The 27,766-nt window shown below is 42.8% G+C and overlaps 1 protein-coding gene across 1 annotated transcript in view; it reads left to right on the top strand.

The window, feature by feature from the left end:
* LOC126088464 (pikachurin-like) overlaps window positions 1–27,766 on the top strand; it is a 1,041,406-nt gene that overhangs the window by 536,525 nt on the left and 477,115 nt on the right. The window contains exons 3-4 of the mRNA XM_049906606.1: window positions 26,633–26,790; window positions 26,860–26,995. Of these exons, the coding sequence (XP_049762563.1) occupies window positions 26,633–26,790; window positions 26,860–26,995 (294 nt within the window). The remainder of the gene's footprint in view (window positions 1–26,632; window positions 26,791–26,859; window positions 26,996–27,766) is intronic.

Consider the following 27,766-nt stretch of genomic DNA (forward strand, 5'->3'; position numbering starts at 1 on the left):
CCCTTTGAAACACTCAACAGTCTCTGGTTCATTCATCTTATTCAGGTCCCATTTCCGTGATTTCCTACCTTTGGCAAGTTCTTGTTTTAATCTACTGTCCATAACCAACTAATAATTAGTAGACCAACAGATTAGTCTTGTGCGTCAAAAGATAGACCTCCCCCGTCCCTCGACCGTTGTAGGTGCACGTACAATACAGCTATTTGTATACTGTAGGTACGTAAAACTGACCACTTCGGCAAGGTCCACGGTTTTTGGGGGCAGATGACGATACCAACCTGCAGCAGCGCTATTAGGGTGTTCGCTGATGATAATTTTGTCAATAGAAAAGTCCTTGGATAATTATAAAGAAATGCAATAACATTTGAACGGAATCTCCACTTCGTGTAATGAATAGCTGAACCTTTTCAATGAGGATAAATACAAGACTACGACTACAGCGTAAACAACGAGATAAAATCCGGTTGTAAGGCTGCTCCACATTTTAGGTACACGTAAGACGCAGACCCGAAGTTATTGGGAATAACAACAAATCCATACTTTCCCCCAGAAATGCCCTTCGTGTGTGTACACCTCACGTGTTGCAACTCTATTCCTTTTTATGGTGTTCTGTTTCTTCTGATACAAGTTTCGAGCGTAGTTCTTTTCCAAGCTTCACCTGTGTAAAATCAAGTTAGTTTTTTCATTTAGTTTTATCACGGTTATATGCGACCCCGCACAAATTTCTCTCCTCTGGTAACCTCTTCATCACAGAGCACCACTTGCACGCAGAGTCGCCAGTTATTTGTTGGCTACAGTTCACTGTTTGTCTTCCTCTACAGCTTTTATGTTGTACACTCGAGCACCATGGAAGCTATTTCTTGATGTCTTAGTACATGTTCTCTCATTCTGCCTCTTCTTCTTCTTACCTGTATAGTGCTGGGATCCAACGTACATTGTCAGAGAAGAGTTCCTGTAATTAAGGTCTATGTTTGATATCTGAAGACTTCTTTTGATCAGGAATGCCCTCTTCGCCTGTATTAGCCTGCTTTTTATGTCACCATTACTCCGCCCATCATGACTTATTTTGCCGCCTGCGTGACAGAATTCCTTCGTCTACTTCGTGATCTACGATTCTGATGTTAAGTTTCTCACTGTTCTCATTTCTGGTACTTCTGAATACTTTCGTCTTTCTTCGGTTTACTCTCATTCCACAGTTTGCTCCGATTAGATTGTTTATTCCATTCGCCATATCATGTAATTCCTCTCCTCTTTAACTCAGGATAGTGGTGTCATCAGAGCAACTTATTACTGGTGTTCTTTCACCCTTAATTTTAATCCCGTTCTTGAACTTTTATTTTATTTCCGTCATTGCTTCTTCTGTGTGTAGACTGAACAGTAGAATAGAAAGAACGCAGTGTTATCATACATGATTTTTAATCCCGGCACTTTTTTCTTGGTATTCCTTTCTTATTGTTCCCCCTTGGTTCCTGTAAACGGTAGATATTTACATATAGCTTACATAACTTTTTCTGAGATTTTCGAACACCTTGCACCATTGTACATTGTCGAACGTCTTCTCTAGGTCGTCAAAACCTATGATCGTATCTTGATTTTTCTGACAGCTTGCTTCCATTTTCAAGGGCAACGACAAAATTGTCTCTCGGGTGCCTTTATCTTTCCTAAAACCAAACTGATCATCATCTAAGCAGATCCTTAACTCTCTTTCCCGTTCTTGTGTATAACATTCGTGTCAGAAACTTTGATGCACGAGTTATTAAGCTGACAGTGCGATAGATCTCGCATTTACCTGCCCCTGCTGTCTTTGAAATTATGTGAATCATATATTTCCAAGAATCCGAGGGAATGTATCGAGTCTCATATTTACATACCTACTTGAAGAGTCCATTCATTGCCACATTCCACAGTGATTTTAGATATACTGACGGGCGTGTTCTTTCCTCCGTTTTTGATCGTAAATCTATTCCAGAACAGATGTGGCTAAGCCATGTCTCCGCAATATCCTATCTTTCAAGAGTGCTAGTTCTGCATGGTTCGCAGGAGAGCTTCTGTAAAGTTTGGAAGGTAGGAGACGAGATACTGGCAGAAGTAAAGCTGTGAGGACGGGGCGTGAGTCGTGCTTGGGTAGCTCAGTTGGCAGAGCACTTGCCCGCGAAAGGCAAAGTTCCCGAGTTCGAGTCTTGGTCCGGCACACAGTTTTAATCTGCCAGGAAGTTTTGTAAATCTATTATTTGGAACCCTATGACTTCCACAGCAACTGCTATTCGTGATTCTGTCACGCCATAAGTAGTCCGTCCCTCTCGTAAAGGCCTTCAGCTACTCTTTACTGCTGTCCACTTTCTCCTCTACCACTGGCAATGGAATTCCAGTTGTACTTAACTGTCATAATGTCGTTCACTTTTCATATCAAATATATGACCTATATATTCTTGTTTGCTGAAAGTGAGTTTTTGTCGAACGTCAAATTTTGGGACATCTTTTATTTTGAGTTATCTGTGCACTGAGGAGAATTTTGTTAAATTTCCCTATAAAACTGTTTGCTTTGGTTCGAAGATTGATTCTTTCGTGTGAAATATTTCCTGGATTTTTGTGTGATATATGTAGATTTTTGCCTCATCTTGAATGTCATAATTTTGTTCACTTTTCGTATCAAATATATGGTCTATATATTCTTGTTTGCTGAAAGACAGATTTTGTGGAGCGTTAAATTTTGGGCTATCTTTTATTTTGAGTTATCTGTGCACTAAGAAGAATTTTGTTGAATTCCTCAATAAAACTGTTTACTTTGCTTGGAAGTTTGATTCTTTCGTGTAAAATTTTACGTGGATTTTTTTGTATAATATGAGCAGATTTTTGCCTCATCTAGAATGTTACGTCCAGAGAATTATGACAAAATACTTCACAGTGTGTAGATAATAAGAAAGTCACAATTTGAAATCCATTAAAAACCAACTTTCACCAAAGGAAGTTAATTTAACCAAATAGCGCATCTGGGATATATGAACGGGTGGATAACATATCTGTTCCGCACATACAGTGAAAAGTGTTGTCACTAGTCATTAAATAACACTGAAGAGCCCATAAATGTACGTAAATTGTAAACGACACATACAATAGGTAAATATATATTGCTATACATGTGTATCTGTAGTATGTAGAGTGAAGAACTGTCAGCATTGAACTGTCAAAATATCTGACAAAAATGTATTTTCATGTTTCGTAACCACAAGAACTATTACACTTACCGAGACATGACAGAAAGACTTGACTGTATATGCAATATGCTAGTCACTTCTAACTAAATGCTATTTGTAAATAATGGATTTCAACTATCAGTCGTCCATTTTAAATTTTATTGGCAGACCTAGATTTTAGCAAGAAACTAGCCATTCTCAATGCACTATCATTTTTAATCAATGCATGTAATGCCTGTTGGTCGGGCTTCATCAAAAGTCATAGCATACTGTACAGGTAGTATTCTATGAACTGTGGATGAAGCCTGACCAACAGGCATTACATGTAATGATCAAAAATGATAGTTCATTGAGAATGGCTAGTTTCTAGCTGAAATCTAAATCTGCCAATAAAATTTAAAAAGGATGACTGATAGCTGAAATCTATTATTTACAAGTCAGTACAACAGTCGCTGCGTATAACAGCCTTCTGAATGGAAGGTCACCTAATAAATGCCATTTGATTATGGCAATAAACCGAAACAGGCCTATCGTGTAAAACCTTTAAAAAGCCATTTTATCTTACAGAAGCTAGTTTGCAGCATTTATTTCCATAATGTATTTATAATGGCTTGATTGATTTTATACACGTACCGGTTGAAAATGAGCCATAGTCGAAACGCTAGCGGAAAAGCGAGATAACATCGAAAAGATTATACTCCAACTCTGATGGACCATACATACAAATAAGTTGTTTTTACCACAAATTGTATCAGGTTATCAGGTATCTAAATACTTAGTTCAGGTCATTCATAGTTATGCAGTAGCGCGTTGAAGACAACCTGCTAAACACAATGAGGCGAGGTAAATAGCAGGCTTCAGAGGCTAACACGTGTCTCTGTGCAACCCTGTGACACAGCATTACACGGCCTACAGTGCTTGTGACAGACCTCAGACGTCCCTCAGGCTGTGTGTGTGTCTGCCGGTTCACCTGAGTGATGCTGTCGGCGGGCTAATTGATCCATTGTCAGGTGTGGACACAAGTGGTTGGGGAGGAGGCAGTCGGTCTTCCGGTCTTCTCCTCTGCGTGGTCGTTGCGTGAGCGAACCCTGCCATCACCATGACGACAACATGTCTTCAACCACTGACAGTGACACCGCAATTTATCTGAGGAGAACTACACCGAAATTGTGTTAGTTTTGTTCATGACGAAGTGAAACCTGGTTCCCCTCAAAACTTGAATTTTCTTTCTCGTCTTTTCGATTCCGTACTTGTGTTGGAACCGTGGTCTTGGGGTAGCGTCAAAACGTCTTCGGTCCCCTGTTCGAATCCCGTCGCTGATAAATTTTGATTAGTAATCTGCAATGGCGGCCGAAGACTTCCCACATAAGAATTCACCCTCATCCTGCCAACGACCTTGTAAAAGAGGATTGAGTAGATTGTAACCTCCCCACAGTAAAAAAATATGTGTATTGCATTTACATTTAGTGTAACCTCCCAACAGAAACGTCCTGAAACCTCCCAACAGTAAAAGATATATTTATTTATATCATTCACATTCAGTGTAAGCTCCCAACAGATAAATTCCGTAACCTACCAATAATACAATGTGAATAATCTCTCAGTGAAATTGTGGTTCACTTATAACCATTCAGTAATTAACTGTGAATTTAAACTGCTAAACTTTGGGCGTCAGCAGTGGTGCGTCATGGCTCTGAAAGATCATTCTAAATAAATTGAAAATTCTTACCTCAATAAGGTCGCCGGACAACGCATATATATATATCTGCTCCTATAAGAAATTTTCTGGCACAGACCTGTGCAATGCTGGTCGATAGATTTGTCATGTATAAAAAGAAAGAACTGATTTTTCTTTATACTAATCGGGATGACTATCGATTGGAGACAATTAGTAAGTTCTTTAAATTGAGATGAATGATTATCAAAAGTTAAGTTTCTTATGAGAAAGATTATTATTAAGAGATGTTTTGAAAACATTTACATGGTGCTTGACATAACAATACTACCTATGAGCGAGGCTGCTTTTACCTTATACTACAACGCTCAGGCACCGCCATCGCTCCCACGACCGTCCCAGCCAACTCGATACACCTGACTTCTCGCATCTACTGTTACTGACACTGCTCTTACTGCATACAACACTGCTATCTGGTCTGAGATTCTTTTATAGCTTACATATCGCAGGCAGCGCGTGAGCAATCCATGGAAATTACATCTGCTCGAATGCGCTAGCGACAAATTCCTTAGTCATGGACCTCTTACAAGCTGACAGAGGTTCAGGGCACTCTCTTGTTACAGGGGTGGGAAACTGTACCTGAAGGCGGAAGAATCAACAAAGATCAACGGCATGAGGATTCAGAAGGCAATGGAAACCACTGCATTAAAGACACGTAACGTGTATCCACAGGACATGTGGCCTGTAATTGAAGAAGTGTCATGGTGATCTCTCATTTAGCAAAAGTTTCCGGAATAGACCCTCATTGGGATCTCGGGGAGGGGACTGCCAAGTGGGAGGTTACCAAGAGAGAGAGATTGGATAATCAACGAAATAATAACATTCTACGAGTCGGGGCGTGGAATGTCAGAAGCTTGAACGTGGTAGGGAAAATAGAAAATCTGAAAAGAGGAATGCAAAGTCTCAATTTAGATATAATAGGCGTCAGTGAAGTGAAGTGGAAAGAAGACGAGAATTTCTAGGCCGGGTGATACGGGAAGATTTCAGTTGGATTACATCATGGTCAGGCAGAGATTCCGAAATCAGATACTGTATTGTAAGGCGTACAGAGAACCAGGTATAAAATCAGGAAATGGTATAACGGGAGTAGGATTCGTTATGAATAGGAAGGTAGAGCAGAGAGAGTGTTACTGTGAACAGTTCAGTGATAGGGATATTCATATCAGAATCGACAGCAAACGAACACCGACAACGATAGTGCAGGTATACATGCCGACGTCGGAAGCTGAAGATGAAGAGAGAGAGAAACAGTATGAGGATATTGAAAGGGTACTACAGTATAGGGATATGAAAATCTAAAAGTCATGAAGGACAGGAATGCAGTTGTAGGGGAAGGAGTAGAACAAAAGTTTACAGGGGAATATGGGCTTGGGACAAGGAATGAGAGAGGAGAAAATTTAATTGAGCTCTGTAATAAACTTCAGCTAGTAACAGCGCAACTATGTTCCGGAATCACAAGAGGAGGGGGTATTCTTGGAAAAGGCCGGGTGATACGGGAAGATTTCAGTTAGATTACATCATGGTCAGATAGAGATTCCGAAATGAGATACTGTATTGTAAGGCGTACAGAGAACCAGGTATCGACTCAGATCACAACGTAGTAGTGACGAAGAGTAGGCTAAAGTTTAAGACATTAGTCAGGAAGAATCAAAATGCAAAGAAATGGGACAAAGAAGTACGAAGGAATGACGAGATATGATTGAAGTTCTCTGAGGCTACAGATACAGCAATAAGGAATAGCTCAGTAGGCAGTATAGTTGAAGAGGAATGGAGAACCCTAAAAGGGCGATAACAGAAGTTGGGAAGGAAAACATAGGTAAAAAAAGGTAACAGCGAAGAAATACTTCAATTGATCGATGAAAGGAGGAAGCACAAAAATGTTTCGGGAGAATCAGGAATACAGAAATACAAGTCGCTGAGGAATGAAATAAATAGGAAGTGCAGGGAAGCTAAGACGAAATGGCTGCATGGAGAATGTGATGAAATCGAAAAAGAAATGATTGTCTGTAGGACTGACTCAGCATACAGGAAAGTCAGAACAACCTTCGGTGAGATTAAAAGCAAGGGTGATAACATTAAGAGTGCAACGGGAGTTCCTCTTTTAAATCCAAACGAGAGGCCGGGTAGGTGAAACGAATACATTGAAAGCCTCTATGAGGGGGAAGATTTGTCTGTTGTGATAGAAGAGGAAACAGGATTCGATTTAGAAGAGACAGGGGGCCCGGTATTAGAATCATAATTTAAAAGAGCTTCGGAGGACTTAAGGTCAAATAAGGTACAAGGGATAGAGAATACTGAGTAAGAATTTCTAAAATCATTGGGGGAAGTGGCAAAAAAAACGACTATTCACGTTGGTGTATAGAATGTATGAGTCTGGCGACATACGATCTGACTTTAGGAAAAAAATCAATCACACAATTCCGAAGACGGCAAGAGCTGACAAGTGCCAGAATTATTGTACAATCAGCTTAACAGCTCTTGCATCCAAGTTGCTGACAACATTAATATACAGAACAATGGAAAAGAAAATTTAGGATGCGCTAGATACGATCAGTTTGGCTTTATGCTGGAAAAAAGCGTTCCACAATGTAAAATGGTGCAAGATGTACGAAATTCTGAGAAAAATCTGGGTAAGCTGTTGGGAAAGACGGGTCATATACAATATATACAACGGCGAAGAGCGAATAATAAGAGTGGACGACCAAAAACGATGTGCTCGTATTAAAAAGAATGTAAACCAATAATGTAGTCTTTCGGTCCTACTGTTCAATCTGTACATCGAGGAAGCGATGATGTAAATAAAATAAAAGTTCAGGAGTGTAATTAAAATTCAAGGTGAAAGGATATCAGTGATACGATTCGCTCATGACATTGCTATTCTGAGTGAAAGTGAAGAAGAATTACATGATCTGCTGAATGGAGCGAACAGTCCAATGGGTACAGAATATGGATTGAGAGTAAATTGAAGGAAGACGAAGGTTATGAGAAGTAGTAGAAATGAGAACAGCGAGTAACTTAATATCAGGATCGATGGTCACGAAGTAGATGAAGTTAAGGTATTCCGCTACCTAGGCAGTAAAATAACAAATGACGGACGGAGCAAGGAGGACATGAAAACCAGACTAGCTCTGGCAAAAAGTGCATTCTTACCAAGAGAAGTTCGCAAATATGAAACATAGGCCTTAATTTGAGGAAGAAATTTCTGAGAATGTACGTCTGGGGTACAGCATTGTATGGTAGTGAAAAATGGACTGTTGGAAAACCGGAGCGGAAGAGGATCGAAACATTTGAGATGTTGTGCTACAGACGAATGTTGAAAATTAGGTGGACTGATAAGGTAAGGAATGAGCAAGTTCTGTGCATAATCGGAGAGGAAAGGAATATGTTGAAAAACCTGATAAGGAGAAGGGAAAGGATGATGGGACATCTGTTAAAACATAAGGCAATGTCTTCCATGGTACTAGAGGGAGCTGTAGAAGGCAAAAAGTGAAGAGGAAGACAGAGATTGGAAAACATCCAGCAAATAATAGAGAACGTAGTCTGCAAGTGTTACTATGAGATGAAAAGGTTGGCGCAGGACAGAAACTCATGGCGGGTCGCATCAAACCAGTCAGAAGACTAATGATAGAAAAAATAAGTGAAAATAAAAAATCGTGACTTCAAAAACCCACTCTTCAAATAAGTCGAGCAAATTGTTTCTGGCAGAATAAACTGTGTATAATTTGATTTTGATGAAGACTCCAAGAGAAGACATAAAAATAACGTCACACCTTTTCCTAGGGTAGGGCAACGGCCTTGCCGCAGTGGATACACCAGTTCCCGTGAGATCACCGAAATTCAGCGCTGTCTGGCGTGGTCGGCACTTGGATGGGTGACCATCCAGGCCGCCACGCGCTGTTGCCATTTTTCGGGGTGCACTCTGCCTCGTGATGCCAATTGAGGAGCTACTCGACCGAATAGTAGCGGCTTCGGGCAACAATACCATCATAACGACCGGGAGAGCGGTGTGCTGACCCCACGACCATCCTATCCGCATCCTCCACTGAGGATGACACGGCGGTCGGATGGCCTGAAGACGGAGTGCTTTTTTTTCCTAGGGTCCTGCCAACATCCATGAATTCCTTAAAAATACTTCGCGCTAACTGGACACCAGTATGTTTAAGGAACCTGGAACACAAAGACAATAAACTTTTCAGTTGATGACGGACTTGTTTGTAAATGTACTATCATGGAAAAGATAAATCATTCGACAGTGAAAGCGGTGTTATTTATTTCATGTCTGTGTCGACATGTAACTTATTAGAGACGAAAATTGCAAGTGTTTAATTTTACACGTACAGCAAACTAGCAGCCTCTGATAATTCGGCTGACTGTTTCTTCATGAGTGACGAGGGACGCCGAATCCAGTTTCCAGTTAACTGGCTTTTATATTGACGAGTGAAATAGTTATCACATTAATACTGTTTTCTCACAGATTAATTATTTGTTTTCTGGGTCTTCATTCAAACATTCATATAGATCTACTACGTATAAAGGCTCTTCCATAATTCGAGTGTGGTAGATGTAGAAAGGTTTCTTAAAGAATAGTTAGTTGTAAATATACGTGGGCTAGAAACCCTGCGTTCATAAATCGCATCGACACACGCTGACAGGGGGTACGTATATCAGTCCCAAGGTGTACGATGTGTATCACTCAGGGAATGAGCCACCATTGTTTCAGTACTACTATCCGTTTCCGTGACTACAACGGACGCTGTGACGTGTACGTCTTTCGGTGTGTGAAGTCCTCTCCCCCTCAGGGATGATGCAGCTAGCAGCAGCGCAGACGACCAACTTGCTGCAACAGGTACCGTAAAGCAAACAGAATTTTTGTCGATGTGTAAAATATTTATTCCAGCTTCTGCCACTCGGTAACGTTGAATGTCCTTTGTGTATAGTGGCACTTCCACAGAACACTTGATTTGTAAGTGCATGAGCCGTTTTTATTTTTGAAACGGGTCTTTACCACTTTAATTTTTAACTGATTACCCCAATTCGTCTGGGGTCTAGTTGATAAGTTAGGACAGTGTTGTGTTTCTTCGCCAGCGATTGTGGAATTTTCGCTCATTGTCGCGGTATAATGATTCTGCTGTCGATAGAGCATTACTTTATGGTAAACAAATCGGAAAAGCAACGAAACTGGCGAGAAGTATGAAGGTGCACACTCACACACCTAAAAAGCCCCATCCTAATGAACTGGATAATATATCAACTACTCCACAAACTTGAAAATATAGACTCGTGTGGAATGTCGAAATACCATACTAAATCTAACAAGTTCTGTATATTTTATTTAATTTTGACTTATTTATGTACTTTTTTGATACGATGAAGTAAATGTTAACTGAAGGTAAACTTAGGTGGATTGCATCAATAAGAAAATACGATTTGTCAGTTTCTATAAAACTGTGAGTTTATGTACGTTACCGACGACGTAAAATACATAGTTTTCCAACTTCTGTAATAATGGTCGGAGAGAGAGAGAGAGAGAGTGTGTGAGAGAGAGAGAGAGAGAGAGAGAGAGAGAGAACGAGTACTATTTCCAATACTCTTATAATGAATTTCCAAGTGGTAACAAACAGGATGAAAACTAAGTAAGTAATCAGTGCTTTTAACTAAATTAAGTGAATGATATATCGCCATCTGTTTGAAATTATTCTTCCAGGTGTAATCAAAATGCTTGTAAACCGATGTATTTAACTTTTATTTGATACTAGACTCGTGCCAATTACCATTATGATTTCAAATGGAGAAAAGGGACAGCTGCATATCTTTTCGACATAGACAAATCCTATGACTTTTTTTGGGTCCTCATATTTCTTGTCTTGCTTCCATTATGAAGCACAGTGTAAGAACTGCCTGTCTGATGGATTTGTTTTGCCTAAAGACTAACTGTTTGTTATCTGACATATCACCAGTTATTTATTATGTTCTTCTGTACCGTACGTGATTATTGTGAGCAACTTGTCTGTATTAATACAGTAATCTGATTGCGCTATATTTCTCACGCTCATCTGCTTTTGCTATCTTGGCGAATCTGTGGATGACATTTTTCCGAGAGCCTGCTAGTATGTCTTCAGTCTCGTAGGTTCTACACATGAAGTTGAGTAGTCGTTTGCTTGCCAGTTCCAACAATAAATTTTAAAAATCCCGAAAAAAAACTGTTGCTTATGCCTTATGCTTGATTTAATCCTAATCTTCCAAAGCTTTTTTAATCTCTCCGTCTAGTACTAGGTCCTATATGTCTTCCAAATTGACTTTCACTTCTTTTTCCATTTTTTTTAACTCACTCATCTCAATCATGACTCAGTCTCACTGTCATACGAAATATCCTGCCTAGCTCAGTTTCTGTTTCGTTACATTCATCATCAGGCTTTCAGCTTCATTTTAATCTTTAATGCTAATCCATTCCACTTTGTTCTGCTCTGGCAAAACAGCGCCAGCCCTAGCCGTCTAGTTTGAGGCGATGAAACGTCACGCTTACTGACGGCGTGACAACGACAGTTACCCAAGGCCAGTATTCAGACCCACGCCCTGTTTGTAAACATCAACTGAGATGCCGTTCAGGATAACATTCCGTAATGTGGAGCTGTCACCGTCGGCAATGAGGCTGAAGTGTAATGTAATACGGCCGAGGGATCAGACACTCCAATCTACATGTGCTTCTCTTTGTTTTTAACGCTTTTCATTCACTGCGCTTGAAGGTTCTGCGGGCTATTCGAGTAATGATCTAGTGGAGAGTCAGAGGCTTTCCAGCCAAATTCCAGTAGCGGTGGTAGCGGGGCTGAGGGAGTCCTAATTGTCTGTATACGGGAGGGTATTTCTAGTTCCAGCATTTGCCTTACAACAGAAGGACACCCCTCCCGAAAACCTTGATCGGATCCTGGAGATGGGGGATTTAAAGTAGTCTTAATTTAATTCTCAGACGATACGTTCCAGACAAAAAATATGAATTGTCGTGCATGTGAAAGGGTGTTTCTCATGTTATGCTGAGTAAACTGGTCGACTTGCTCGACAGGTGTATTACACCCCAAAAAATTAAAAAGATTGCCGGATGTGCTTCACCATGAGGGCTACTTGTGCCATCCTGGATATCACTGGTTAGTCCCACGTGACGCTGCGTGGAGATATGCCGCGTGTCCGCTACCGCAGGTGGCGCACCTGGAGGAATCTTATCGTCTCGTTCCCCGTTAATTGTTCGTCGTACTTCACAAAAGAAATCATGAACTGCCGTAATACATATCACAAGGAGAAAATGAAAATATTCGGTGTTCTTTTTAGGTAGAAAATTCACTTTTCAAGGTAGGGTAGTTTCCGGTCAACCCACGCATCGCAACGTATTCCGAGGGAGTAGGTTCCACGGACAGTGATTCTGGAACGTCTGCAAAATACTCATCTACACCTACTGTAAATCCTTCATTAGATTACAGTTTTCATTTGATATGAAGTATTTCCCCATTACTGTTTTTCCATTTCCAACTTAATCATTAAAAAGATCTGTTTTTCGCCGGTCTGGGTGGCCGAGTGGTTGTAGGCGCTACAGTCTGGAACCTCACGACCGCTACGGTCGCAGGTTCGAATCCTGCCTCGGGCATAGATATGTGTGATGTCCTTAGGTTAGTTAGGTTTAAGTAGTTCTAAGTTCTAGGGGACTGATGACCTCAGAATTTAAGTCCCATAGTGCTCAGAGCCATTTGAACCATTTTTTTAATCTGTTTTTCTGCCTCGAAAGTGCACTGTCCGTATGTTTCTAGAAGGTGAAATCCAGTTTCCGTTTCTCGGTACAGGGCCACTGACGTCTTTCCACTTACCTCATGCGTGTTTCGTTATGGCGTGGACTGATTAATGGAAACCTAGTTAGCAGTAAGAAATCTACACATAAAACCAGTAGGACTCTTACGAAAATGGTCTAGACACTGCAGAGATATCATTCTTCGCACATGATTCTACTCAGTGATCAACAAACATGATATACAGCTTGCCAAAATTTATAATTTTTTCCCTGAAGTTAGCTGTATCCTTATTTTAATACACCTACTATATCAGCTGTTTTATTCACTATTTAAGAAGGTGACGTCCATTACCATGTTTATCTGAAAGCTGTTCGTAATCAGAAAAACAAGGAGACGACCATCCTTCTAAGGGGACATCACTGAAGGCCGTACACAGCCAGAGATAGATTAAATACGGGAAACGAAGATTTTTTTTAGCGTTACGCGATTTGTGTTATCCATGGGAGACATGCACCAAGATGACTAGCCACATGTGAATTGCAGTGCCACCTCTCTCCTTGTCGTTCTTTCGTCCTGCTAGATTGTTGTCACCAACGGACAAAATTTCCTGTCCATATATGAATTTATTTTCGCTATAGACCTTCAAATACAAGAATTTTATTGTGACATTTCATGGAAGTTAAACAATGTTAACCAAGCAGAGACAGTTTTACAGATCCACTAGTTGATTATCTGGAATTCACGATTATTTATGTACCCCCAGAGACGAATAATTATTCAAACTGTACTATTGTGGGAAAATATATTACGTGGATAGTTCCATTCAGAAGGTTCTATTCTCTTATAAATAGTCAATTTGGTTAAACGTTTCTGGAAATGCCACTTAATAGTGCACAGATCCTGTAGTCTATGTTTGCTACGCTGACAGTGGTCGTTTTCGACTATTTTTAGATGTCACCATCATCGCAGCCTCCATTCTCTGTTCTAGCAGTGCTCTACTGTGACCTCTTCCTACCACCACCACCACCACGACAAGGGGTTAAATGACAACGGTATAGTTGTTTATCAGCCCAGCAACCTCAGAAACTATCAATTCGACACTAATATTTCGTTCTCAGTAGTTCTTACATGTCACCATCTGAAAAAGGGCACTTCATCCCATGCGAACCATACATGTGTTACCCCTAAACTAAATTTTTCTAGCTTGTGACCCTACATTAATTAAGTCTAAATGAAATTGTCTCATGCTTTCAAGAATTATGCTCCTACATCATTTCAGTCCCTCCGTCGTCCCACTCAAGGCGCAGTTAAGAGCGTTTTGCCGTCACACTGACCAAATTCTGGAGTTTTAAATTTGATTGAAATTGCATACAGTACCACAGTTACGTTCGAACACCCCCCCTTCCACACACACAAATACAGGGCTATTACAAATGATTGAAGCGATTTCATAAATTCACTGTAGCTCCATTCATTGACATATGGTCACGACACACTGCAGATACGTAGAAAAACTCATAAAGTTTTGTTCGGCTGAAGCCGCACTTCAGGTTTCTGCCGCCAGAGCGCTCGAGAGCGCAGTGAGACAAAATGGCGACAAAAGCCGAGAAAGCGTATGTCGTGCTTGAAATGCACTCACATCAGTCAGTCATAACAGTGCAACGACACTTCAGTACGAAGTTCAACAAAGATCCACCAACTGCTGACTCCATTCGGCGATAGTATGCGCAGTTTAACGCTTCTGGATGCCTCTGTAAGGGGAAATCAATGGGTCGGCCTGCAGTGAGCGAAGAAACGGTTCAACGCGTGCGGGCAAGTTTCACGCGTAGCCCAAGTCGACGAATAAAGTAAGCAGGGAGCTAAACGTACCACAGCCGACGGTTTGGAAAATCTTACGGAAAAGGCTAAAGCAGAAGCCTTACCGTTTACGATTGCTACAAGCCCTGACACCCGATGACATAGTCAAACGCTTGGAATTTTCGGCGCGGTTGCAACAGCTCATGGAAGAGGATGCGTTCAGTGCGAAACTTGTTTTCAGTGATGAAGCAACATTTTTTCTTAATGGTGAAGTGAACAGGCACAATGTGCGAATCTAGGCGGTAGAGAATCCTCACGCATTCGTGCAGCAAATTCGCAATTCACCAAAAGTTTACGTGTTTTGTGCAATCTCACAGTTTAATGTTTATGGCCCCTTTTTCTTCTGCGAAAAACACGTTACAGGGCACGTGTATCTGGACGTGCTGGAAAATTGGCTCATGCCACAACTGGAGACCGACAGCGCCGACTTCATCTTTCAACAGGATGGTGCTCCACCGCACTTCCATCATGACGTTCGGCATTTCTTAAACAGGAGATTGGAAAACCGATGGATCGGTCGTGGTGGAGATCACGATCAGCAATTCATGTCATGGCCTCCACGCTCTCCCGACTTAACCCCATGCGATTTATTTCTGTAGGGTTATGTGAAAGATTCAGTGTTAAAACCTCCTCTACCAAGAAACGTGCCAGAACTGCGAGCTCGCATCAACGATGCTTTCGAACTCATTGATGGGGACATGCTGCGCCGAGTGTGGGAGGAACTTGATTATCGGCTTGATGTCTGCCGAATCACTAAAGGGGCACATATCGAACATTTGTGAATGCCTAAAAAACCTTTTTGAGTTTTTGTATGTGTGTGCAAAGCATTGTGAAAATATCTCAAATAATAAAGTTATTGTAGAGCAGTGAAATCGCTTCAATCATTTGTAACAACCCTGTACATGCGCACGCGCGCTCACGAGTCCCACTGTAACCTTGACTAGAGACCTTTAATTCATACGGTGGGCCATCAGTTCTGTTGCATATATATCTTTTTACAGGGAGCCGTAATATTTAGCTCTTATAGCACAACATTTCTAGAATCTGACCAGATAATTTATTCACTGTGTTTGTTTTAAATTGAGACAGTTAAATAGCTCGAAAGCAATGCATCGAACGAAAAATATGTTGTAAGTGAAAAGTTAATATCAGAAAAGAGAATATCTGTGCCGGCCGCGGTGGTCTCGCGGTTAAGGCGCTCAGTCCAGAACCGCGCAATTGCTACGGTCGCAGGTTCGAATCCTGCCTCGGGCATGGATGTGTGTGATGTCCTTCGGTTAGTTACGTTTAAGTATTTCTAAGTTCTAGGGGACTGATGACCACAGTAGTTAAGTCCCATAGTGCTCAGAGCCATTTGAACCATTTTTTTTTTTTTTTTTTGGAATATCTGTCTGTGCTGCAACTGGCCACCACCTAATGACCCCTCCGGCGTGAGGGGGTCAATTTTGTATTTTTAAATGGAAACCCCCTATTTCTATGGCATATTCTGATTCTATGCCAAAAATACGTATGGTTTACTGAGAACACAGTTTCCAATTCGTGAAACATGGCATTGAAATCCGTAAATATCAATGTGCATATTTTTGCAATTAAGAAACACATTTCAATCTACATTTCATTTACGATGAAAATGTAGATCTTTGTGGTCTCACGGTTGATACTGAAGTTCCAGCGTTATTTGAGTGTCGCAAATGTGATTGTACGGTACAATTAATATGGCTCCACATTAACATTTCTGGCAAAGAAGCTACTTGTGTGGTAACGTAGCTTTCCGTTCCCTACGAGGTTGACCATGGTGAGCCCCCAAAGCATGGGAGTGCTTGATTGCGGTGGCTGCCCTCGAACCCCGCCATTGGGTGACTGGCTTGGGTGTGTGGTATTGCATCCAACCGCCCCAACTCTCGCGATGGCGCGGTACTGGCGAAATACAAACCACAATCATTATAAAAACGTAAAATTCCCATGGCGTAATAGTGCCAGACGCGCCTGCCATGGATATTCACCGTAATCAAGCACCCCAATTGTGACAGACAAGGGACTTAAACCTAAGTCAAGGCTGCCAGTGGTGAGAGGCAAGGGGAGTCACCAATATCAAGCATCCCGATGGGAACAGAAAACCATAAGATTCACGTCGTTTTTCCTGGATCGCGGTAAACATAGTTTCTAACCAGATACTGAAATAGCTAACCATATTGTACTGAATAATCAAATTTGCTACACCAAAGTAAATTTTGAACATAAATACGAACCGTTAGAACACAAAGGTTTACGAGTTTAGCCGGCCGGTGTGGCCGTGCGGTTCTAGGCGCCTCAGTCTGGAACCGCGTGACCGCTACGGTCGCAGGTTCGAATCCTGCCTCGGGCATGGATGTGTGTGATGTCCTTAGGTTAGTTAGGTTTAAGTAGTTCTAAGTTCTAGGGGACTGATGACCACCGATGTTAAGTCCCATAGCGCTCAGGGCCATTTGAACCATTTTTTTTACGAGTTTAGCGTGGCCACACTCCGCAGCAAGCATAGAAAAATTTGTATTGTAAATAAAAAACGTCTCTTCTTACTGTTCTGTATTTTATTCTTCCAGACGCGTTTCGCCTTTTTTTCACTGTAAGGCATCGTCAGTGGGATGTATAATGATACAATTATGATACACTTTTGTTTTGATGTGTATTTTTCGTAGAATATAAAATAGTACTTTGTACTCTATAGAGGGTGTCCCAGTATTCAGAAACATTACAGCAACCATCATTCTAAACAAAAAACTTCATGAAACGTATGCTCTAAAATGGATATCTTAATACTTATGAGCACTTCTTCGTCGTCAATACTATAAAACAAATCTCTTCTACGGTAAGTACTTTGCTTTCCCTATTGTTGGACGAGGAATTATGTACCAAAAAAAAAGAGAAAGAAAAAATCCGTTCGTACGTCCGTCCATCCCTCTCTCCCTCCCTTCCTCTCTCTCTCTCTCTCTCTCTCTCTCTCTCTCTCTCACACACACACACACACAGTCGATTTATATGGAAATGGAAATGAAGTCCCATGCTTCTTTACAGAGCGTAGGGGAACGATGCGGGAGACCCGCACCGCCTTACTAGGCAAGGTCCTAATGGCGGTGGTTTGCCGTTGCCTTCCTCCGACCGCAATGGGGACGAATGATGAAGACGACACAACAACACCCAGTCATCTCGAGGCAGGAATAATCCCTGACCCCGCCGGGATTCGAACCCGGGACCCCGTGCTCGGGAAGCAAGAACGCTACCGCGAGACCACGAGGGGCGGACTCGATTTATATGTATATTAATAATAGTCAGAGCAACCATGCAAATCAAGTATACGTTTTAGTTACAATTTTGTCCAGCATGTACCAATATGATAAAATTAAAAATGCTACTCATCTGTCAAGACGAGTATTCCCAGCTCCCCATCGTGGCATGAAAGTGTTTTTAAGTTCGCGACTGACACAATTATCTCCGAGAGTAATCTGCAAGCAGTATTACAGCGCTTTCCGCAAATCCGCCATTCCGGCGTCTGTCTGGGAACTCGCGGCGCAGACTGCTAGCCCTATGTAGGTCAAGTTAAAACGGGCGACGGCCGCGTGCAGCTAACTCCCGCTGCACTGTCGGTGGCTGCGCTGAACTGTGGGCAATTGGGGCCGAGTGGGGAGCAGTGTTCTTATTAGTGCTGTCCGCGACCACGCGCAGCCGCTCCCCAAAAGCCCCGCCCCAGAAACAATTGCTGGTGGTGGGGTTGCCCCATTATACAAGCGGTCGGGTGCCGGATCACGGCCCTAACTACCGCCCTAATTCGGAGCAGCGCCGTAGCTGACGTGGCGGACACAGCAACAAAGACACTCGCTGTCTGCTCCTGTTGTAAATGGTCTCCCCCGCTCCAGCCCTCGCTTTCTACCTCTTTCCCACCCACTACTTTATACATCATGTTTCAGAGCCACTTATCTGCGTAATCGTACCTGTTCTTACTCACGACTGCACCCATTGGCGTGGTGGATTAACGACGGTCGTTTCGCTGCGCACGGGATGGATTTATCCGAAACCGTGTGCTGTTACTTTATGTAGAAACGACTGCAGTTTTTACAGTTTTCTGTATAAAATTGGCATTGCGAACAACAGCATGAAATAGTTTATTGTGACTATTAAAGTACACTGGTTGTGTAAACGCTTGCACTTCATGAACTTCAGTACAGTCTTCATTCATTTCACGCCATTTATGGTCAAATATCTGAGCACAGCGGAAACAAGACTCCCAAAAACTACACAATGAATTTTTGTGATAAACTTTATAGCCAAACGAACATTGGGAAATGGAAAATTGTGATACCAAACTGACCAACGTAGACTGTAGTTTTGGCAAAAAAGATTTATTGCTTGTAGATGATACGGCAGTTAAGAAAACTTAAATAGTAATTTGAGAGAAAACTGAAGTATTTTCGAGTATCTCATGGTAGTTATTGTAAATGAATTGTCTAAAAGTTCAACTCTTCAAAGCCTATTTAATTTTGAGCATAAAGATGTTACATTGGCTTAGCAATTGTGTAATACTTCCTTTCACGTTAAAAATTTATATAAATGGCAAACACAGAATAAACTTCTGTAGTTTCTGTTCTGTTCTTTGTACTCTATAGAGGATGTCCCAATATTCAGAAATATTACAGCAACGATAATTCGAAACGAAAAATTCGGGAAACATATGCTCTAAAACGGATATCTTAAAATTTATGAGCATTTCTTCGTCGTCGATACTCTAAAACAAATCTCTCGTAGCGTAGCTACTTTGCTTTCCCTATTGTTGAAGTATGTCAAAAAGGGAAGGAAAATATCTAGTAAGAAAGGGCTCGAAAATGTGTTCCTTAAGAACTATAAACAGCTTATCACCAGAAGAGATCTGTTTCGGTGTAGGGTAGATGAGTATGTCGTCAAGTCCCTTAAGGTATGCACTTGAGAGCCCATGTTTAATGGACATTCTTGTTTTGTTTTGGTCGATACTGCCACATCTAAGAGCACCCTGTATAACCTCCACATCTTTCACAGTAACACATGACACATGCAAAAAGAACAGTTTTTGTCATCTGTCATGTTACAGATCGCCGATATAAGGGCGTTACAGAATGAGTTTTAAAAATTTGGGAGGCTACATACGGTGAAAATAGGAACATTTTGCCATCTGGAACCTATAGCCGGAAGTGTGAAATAAAATTTCTACGCATTCGATTGGCGAAATGAAACGCCAGAATGCTGTAGGTTTTAAAAATTTTACTGGCGAAACAGTAAAGTTCAGTCAAATACTGCAAACTGAAAATGTGGGCCGGCCGCTGTGGCCAAGCGGTTCTAGGCGCTTCAGTCCGGAACCGCGCTGCTACTACGGACGCAAGTTCGGATCCTGCATCGGGCTTGGATGTGTGTGATGTCCTTAGGTTAGTTAGGTTTAAGTAGTTCTAAGTCTAGGGGACTGATGACCTCAGATGTTAAGTACCATAGTGCTTAGAGGCATTTGAACCATTTTGAAAGTGTGGTTCCATTACTTTAGAGTAAACGATCAGTGTAACGACCACCAACTTCGTTACATAAAGTGCAACGTCGAACCATGTTTATTGTTATTGTCTGCAAGATTTGACACCGTTTCTGATATCACAGATGCTGGAAAGATGCACGCAGTAAGCTCAGGTACTGTTCCTACTGCTGTTGAGTACACAAGGGAATTTACATAGACCGTGAGGAAAATGTGAAGCGGTGTATGATCAGGGAAGCGTACAGAGAAAGGGATTGGGCACCACCTTTACTGTCTGCGTGGAGTTCTCTGTGAGACTTGCCCTGGGCCGACGACTAAAGTGCTCTGGAGCACCGTCGTGGTGAAACAAAGAACTAGCGCATTGTTGCAAGCGAATGTTCTTCAGAAGTTGACACAGACAGCTCTCCAGGAAGTTCAAACACCGTTCACCTTTCAAACGATCAGCTAGCGTGTGTGGACCAATAAAATGATCTCCAAGAATTCTAGCACAAATTGTTACTGAGAATGTCAAATGTCTGGAAAACAGGGAGTACCAGCGCGTTGACGAATGAACCACTGTAGAACTGTTGCCGTGGCTCAAAATGAGGCTGCTCCGTAGTAAGAACTTGGTGCTCACGGTGTGAATGAAGATGTGCAACATGTAAAACATTCCTGGCACTCGTGTCGTGTACATGCATGTCGTGCGCAATTGCACCTGTGCTTGTTCGTGGATTAGGAGGTACCGTCCATGAAGTCAGAACTTAAGTACGGTCAAGGGCGTACCCAGGATCTGAACTAGGGGTGGGGGGGCAGGTCATACTAGTCCCCAGGTTCAAATGGTTCGAATGGCTCTGAGCACTATGCGACTTAACTTCTGAGGTCATCAGTCGCCTAGAACTTAGAACTAATTAAACCTAACCTAACCTAAGAACATCACACACATCCATGCCCGAGGCAGGATTCGAACCTGCGACCGTAGCGGTCGCTCGGTTCCAGACTGCAGCGCCTAGAACCGCACGGCCACTACGGCCGGCTATACTAGTCCCCAGGATCTGAACTAGGGGGGGGGGGGGGCAGGTCATACTAGTCCCAGGGAACAAGGACTCGAGACAACATACAGCACCTCTTATTAAATAAAACAGTAAACCAGTGAAAAACTGCTTTTAATAAACATTTTAAATACAAGAATGCACTTGTACAATCCGAGAAAACATGCAGCATTTCTTATTAAATAAAACAGTAAACTAGTAAAAAACTGCTGTCCCCCCTGCCCCTCGCAGTATACGCCCTTGAGTACGGTACGTAAAGCACGATAAGCAGACAACTGTACAGTGACTAAAGTTGATTAGATGTGTGCTTAGAGTTCAGCACCAGTGGTTGGAAGTGATGAACTGAAGCACAACGAGCACTAAGTAAACAACTTACTTTACACAGGCTCAGGTATACTGATGTAGTTGTGTGTTCACAGTTTTCCTTCAGCAGCAGTGACATAATGTCAGTAGGTGGCAGGGTAGCTATCCAAGTGACATGAGATCAAATACCACCTACTACTACAGAGGCTTTATTTCACATTTACACCTATAGGTTTCTCACTGCAAAACGTTTCGAACTTCAACCTCTACAATCATCCAAATCTTTAAAACGCCATTCTGCAGCATTCTTTAATACAGAAAAGCAACGGACCCAGAACAGAACCGTGCGGAACGCCCACTTCACACGAGTTCCGTTTATGGATTCTGGAGCACAACCTTCTGCTTCCTTCTTTCCAGATATGAAGTGAACGACTGATCTACTTTAGCTCGCTAATCCCATAACGCTGCAGTGTATTCAAAAGTATTGTTGTCATGTCCCAAAAGGGAGAAGAAGGGCACTTTGTATATGACAGGCGTTTTACTTCTATCGACGCAGTCGGAGAGGGAGGGCAGCGTGGGCAACTTGCAGAACTCCAGCTCTGACTCGCCTACACCTAAAAATTGTTCTCAGGAAAACAGAACCCTGTTTAATTCTCAACTCTAGCACTTCAAGTCAGTCTGATTCCTTCGTGATGGCACTGTGCCGACATCTGTAACTATTCTGATTGCACAGACTGGCAACAAGCGATACAAGGGTAAAGTCACAGACTCCTACCGTGCTGTCCTCCAGCTCGGTGGTGGGTCCGGCTTTTATACCTGTCACCCCTGTGTTATCCCATACTATTGGTGACCTGGAAAAATTCCTTCTGAGGTACATAGGGATCACGTGCTTGAACCTTACCGTATTTGACATATTACGTGGCGCAGTCTCTGTCGTCATGCTGGGTGTTGTAATCTACTCCCTCCTTCCTAAGTCCCGTTATTGTCCACAATAACCAAAGTCTTTTATGAAAAATCTGAGAGGAACGAAGATTACAATAAATTTTGTAGTTTCTGTAGCTTTTCATGTAGAGTGGGTTCTAGTCCTTCTTGTCTAGGCATACTGATTCTTGAAGCTGAAATTCTCACAGTTTAGGTCCTCAAGGTGGAATTAAGCTAAATAAATTTGAAGATTGTTATTGCAGAATTTTTGTTGTTAGGTTAATATTTTTGTCACATGTTAGCATATCATACAATCTTTTCAATTTTCACGTTAAAAAAGCAGATATTACATTGTTCGTACAAAATACAAAAATACCTCCTATCACATCAGAGGCACGCTTACTACCACTTCACTCTGCGGTAACAATATTCCAAAGGATTTACAGTTTTTCTTGACAAATGAATCTCTATTAACTTCTACTATCATTTCATAAATGATCCAGAAATAAACATAATAAACAGTACTGGATTGCGTAATTAATAATATAATTTTTAAGTGTGGCGGATAATTCGAAATTTCAAATATTTCCAAAGAAAATAATTTCAACTGTACATTCAGAGCTAGTACTTATCAATTGTAACATCGAAAATAAAGTAATTCCGTTTCATAAATTTTAGCTTCATATATAAGATATTGTGTATAAAATTACATGAAAGTTTTCAGAAAAGTAGCTGAGATAATACTGACCTGTCCAAAATTAGAAAAATAGTGCAGGTATCGACAACTGCTGTTGAGGGAAAGTAATGCTAGAGGAGAACGTCCGTGACAGTGTGTCGTCGGGACAGTGGTAAGGCGCTCGGTGAACACCACCCTCCTCGTGTGTGCGTAGTCTGTTCGTCTGAGAGAGCCACGCTGACGCTAGTTGAGTACATTAATACGCAGCGCTTCCACTGCTTTCTGAAGACAGCTCTTCCTTACGAGTAGAACAAAACCGTGTGGTACGACCAGTTAACACAAGCTCAGTCAATTTCCAAACTCTTCTCGGTCTGTGGACTGTGGAGCACAACCTTCTGCTTACTATTCACCAGATTTGAAGTGAACGATTGATGATTTCTTTTTCCCTGGGTCGCATTATGTTACAAAGTACGTAGACTTATTGTATTATTTAGAACTAGTGATGTATTTATTTATTGCTAAATTATAGACCTGTTACTTGATGTTTTGAAACAGGTTGTATACCTTACAGTATTCGTTTTTCATCTTTTCAGTTTTCATTCCTTTTGTCTTATCTACAATATTTACAAAGAATAATACTTTTCAAAACAACAATAATTTAAAGTTGAAATACAACACACACGCCGGCCGCGGTGGTCTAGCGGTTCTAGGCGCTCAGTCCAGAACCGTGCGACTGCTACGGTCGCAGGTCCGAATCCTGCCTCGGGCATGGATGTGTGTGATGTCCTTAGGTTAGTTAGGTTTAAGTAGTTCTAAGTTCTAAGGGACTGATGACCACAGATGTTAAGTCCCATAGTGCTCAGAGCCATTTGAACCATTTGAACAACACACACACACACACACACACACACACACACACACACACACAAAACGTTGTTAGTAGAGAAACAGTATTGCTAATCCTATGTATTACTAATCCTACGTATAGCCCACCCGGGCGGGAAGGAGCGCCTGGTCCCCGGCACGAATCCGCCAGGCGGACTTGTGTCGAGGTCCGGTGAGCCGGCCAGTCTGTGGATGGTTTTTAGGCGGTTTTCCATCTGCCACGGCGAATGCGGGCTGGTTTCCCCTTATTCTGCCTCAGCTACACTATGTCGGCGATTGCTGCGCAAACAAGTTCTCCGCCTACGCGTACACCACCATTACTCTGCCATGCAAGCATAGGGATTACACTCGTCTGGTGTGAGACGTTCCCTTGGGGGGGGGGGGGGGGGGAGTCCACCGGGGTCCGAACCGAATAATAACCCTGGGTTCGGTGTGGGGCGGCGGAGGGGTGAAGTGGATTGCAGGAGTCGTCGTGGGGTTGTGGACTACTGCGGCTGCGGCGGGGACAGAGCATCTTCGTCGTTTCTAGGTCCCCGGTTAACATACAATACAATCCTGTGAATTAATTTCAGGAACTCATTGGTGTACGGCATTTCGCGATTTCTTGGCAAGATCGCCATCAACTTATGCTATTTACTGGCACATCTCAGCTTCCTCCTCCTGTTCCTCCTCAGTGTCACTGATTTCGCTGTCACTTTGGGCATCGCTGTCCACCATCTGGAGATTGTTGTTACGTTGCACATAGGCATGTCTGTTATGTCGTGTCCTTATGTACCCTTCATGTGTTATTTTTGTAATAGTCATTGTCAATACGTTTAATTGTGCCCATTGTTCTTCGTATCTTATTTCTGTGTATATATCTCTCTCAGTTTCTGTGTAGTCTAAGTGTAGTGGGTGTCTATTGTTCGCGCATTGCCCGCATGAAAGGCAGTGTGTTCTGGGGAACCTTCTTCCCCCCCCCCCCCCCCCCCCATGTGCATGTAGGTGTCTGCCTCAGACTCACGCGGTTTAAGTGCGTGGATAATGCCTGTGTCCGGTTAAGAAATGTACACTACTGGCCATTAAAATTGCTACACCACGAAGATGACGTGCTACAGAAGCGAAATTTAACCGACAGGAAGAAGATGCTATGATATACAAATGATTGGTTTTTTAGAGCATTCACACAAGGTTGGCGCCGGTGGCGACAACTACAACTTGCTGACAGGAGGAAAGTTTCCCACCGATTTCTCATACACAAACAGCAGTTGACCGGCGTTGCCTGGTGAAACGTTGTTGTGATGCCTCGTGTAAGGAGGAGAAATGCGTACCATCACGTATCCGACTTTGATAAAGGTCGGATTGTAGCCTAAAGCGTTTGCGGTTTATCGTATCGCGACATTGCTGCTCGCGTTGCTCAAGGTCCAATGACTGTTAGCAGAATATGGAATCGGTGGGTTCCGGAGGATAATACGGAACGCCGTGCTGGATCCCAACGGCCTCGTATCACTAGGAGTCGAGATGACAGGCTTCTTATCCGCATGTCTGTAACGGATAGTGCAGCCACGTCTCGATCCATGTGTCAACAGATGGGGAGGTTCGCAAGACAACAACCATCTGGACGAACAGTTCGAGACGTTTGCAGCAGCATGGACTATCAGCTCGGAGACCATGGCTGCGGTTACCCTTGACGCTGCATCACGGACAGGAGCGCCTGCGATGGTGTACTCAAAGACGAACCTGGGTGCACCAATGGAAAAAGTCATTTTTTCGAGTGAATCCAGGTTCTGTTTACAGCATCATGATGGTCGCATCTGTGTTTGGCGACATCGCGGTGAACGCACATTGGAACCATGTATTCGTCATCTCCATACTGGCGTGTCTCCCGGCATGATGGTATGGGGTGCACTGGTTGCGCGTCTCGGTCACCTCTTAATCGCATTGACGGCACTTTGAACAGTGGACGTTACATTTCAGATGTGTTACGACCCGTGGCTCTACCCTTTATTCGATCCCTGTGAAACTGTACATTTCAGCAGGATAATGCCCAACCGCATGTTGTAGGTCCTGTACAGGCCTTTCTGGATACAGAAAATGTTCGACTGCTGCCCTGGCCAGCACATTCTCCAGATCTCTCACCAATTGAACACCTCTGCTCAATGGTGGCCGAGCAACTGTCTCGTCACAATACGCCAGTTACTACTCTTGATGATCTGTGGTATGGTGTTGAACCTGCATGGGCATCTGTACCTGTACACGCCATCCAAGCTCTCTTTGACTCAATGTCCAGACGTATCAAGACCGTTATTACGGCCAGGGGTGGTTTTCTGCGTACTGATTTCTCAGGATCTATGCACCCAAATTGCGTGAAAATGTAATCACATGTCAGTTCTAGTATAATACATTTGTCCAATGAATACCAGTTTATCATCTGGATTTCTTCTTGGTGTAGCAATTTTAATGGCCAGTAGTGTATCATACGGCCGCTGGGATCGATATGTTTCATTCTCAAGCGCCCCTTATGTCAGGAAGGAAGTCGTGCAGTCTACATCCCATATCAGTTACATCCCATTCACCTTGCTGTGTATCTGTATCGGCACACCAGTTATTGTGCGTAGCTCATCCACTCTCTCCATCATTAACCATACCTTACAGCTCTGTGTGTGATCGTGTTATCTATTGGGCATATTCCGAGCGCCACACGCAGTGACGTAGTGGTGCTGGGAGGAGACTTACCGCTTTCCGCCGCTGCGTGTTGCAGAGATGAACACGACGGACAGCAGCCTGGCGGGCGTGCACGGCCCGCTGGTGGCGCCGCTGGCGGCGGGCGACCGCGACGAGGACGTGCTGTACCAGAAGGACGCCAGCTTCTCGGCAGAGCTGGCGGCGGGGCCCGTGCCGGCGCCCGCCGTCTCCTTCGTGGGCGACGCCCTGCAGCCGCAGCCGCCGCCGGCCGCCGGCAGCACCGCCACCTCCACGACGCCCACGCCGACGCCCACGACGGCGGCGCCGTGCACGCTGGACTGCGGCTCCGGGGGCACGTGCGTGCAGCCGGCGGAGGGCGCGGCGCCGGGCCAGCGCTGCCAGTGCCCGCTCGGCCGCGGCGGCCCGCGCTGCGAGACGGGTAGGCCGCCTGCCAGCACTGTGCGCGCTCACTTGTTTCTAGCCGCGCCTCGCAGCTTGTACCAACTTCCCCTCACCGATCTAAGTCGTCATGACTGGCTCTGTAGGGCACGACTACGACTTTCAGATAGGTAAACAGGAAAACGCAACTCTCAACCGTTTTCGAGAAAATGCAGTTTGAAAATTTTACGCCTGCGTAAATACTTTACACGGTCTGAAATGTTCGAGCAGTCCGCAGCTAAGCGAGTAAGCATCTATTTTCAAAATCGCGAGGTCCGTGGATCGAATATCGCTGCTTGCATCGAATTTTTTTAATTCCTACATAATTCTTACAACAGATCTATTACGGATATGGAAATTATCAAAATTTAATGATTGATCTATTACTTTTATAATATTAATCCTGAAAAAAGGTGAAAAAAGTGTTCATAATGAAAGTGGAAGTAAAAGAAAGGATACACAAGAACTTTCCATAAATCTTAATGATTGATCTCTTACTTTTACCCATTAATCTTGAAAAAAGGAGAAAAATATTCATAATGAAAGTGGAAGTAAAAAACAAGGATAAACAAGAACTTTCGATCAAATTAGCATAGTCATCTTGATTATATTATTGTGACAAGTATAATGTGTAATCAATGGAGCACTGCCGAACAAGTATGGTAGTGATCATAAAAATTTTGAAAATTTGAAAATTTGTCGTGAGTACCTATGGGACCAAACTGCTGCAGTCATCGGTCCTTAGGCTTAAAAACTACTTAAACTAACTTAA

The sequence above is a fragment of the Schistocerca cancellata genome, chromosome 6 (assembly GCF_023864275.1).
Source record: "Schistocerca cancellata isolate TAMUIC-IGC-003103 chromosome 6, iqSchCanc2.1, whole genome shotgun sequence".
NCBI lineage: Eukaryota > Metazoa > Arthropoda > Insecta > Orthoptera > Acrididae > Schistocerca > Schistocerca cancellata.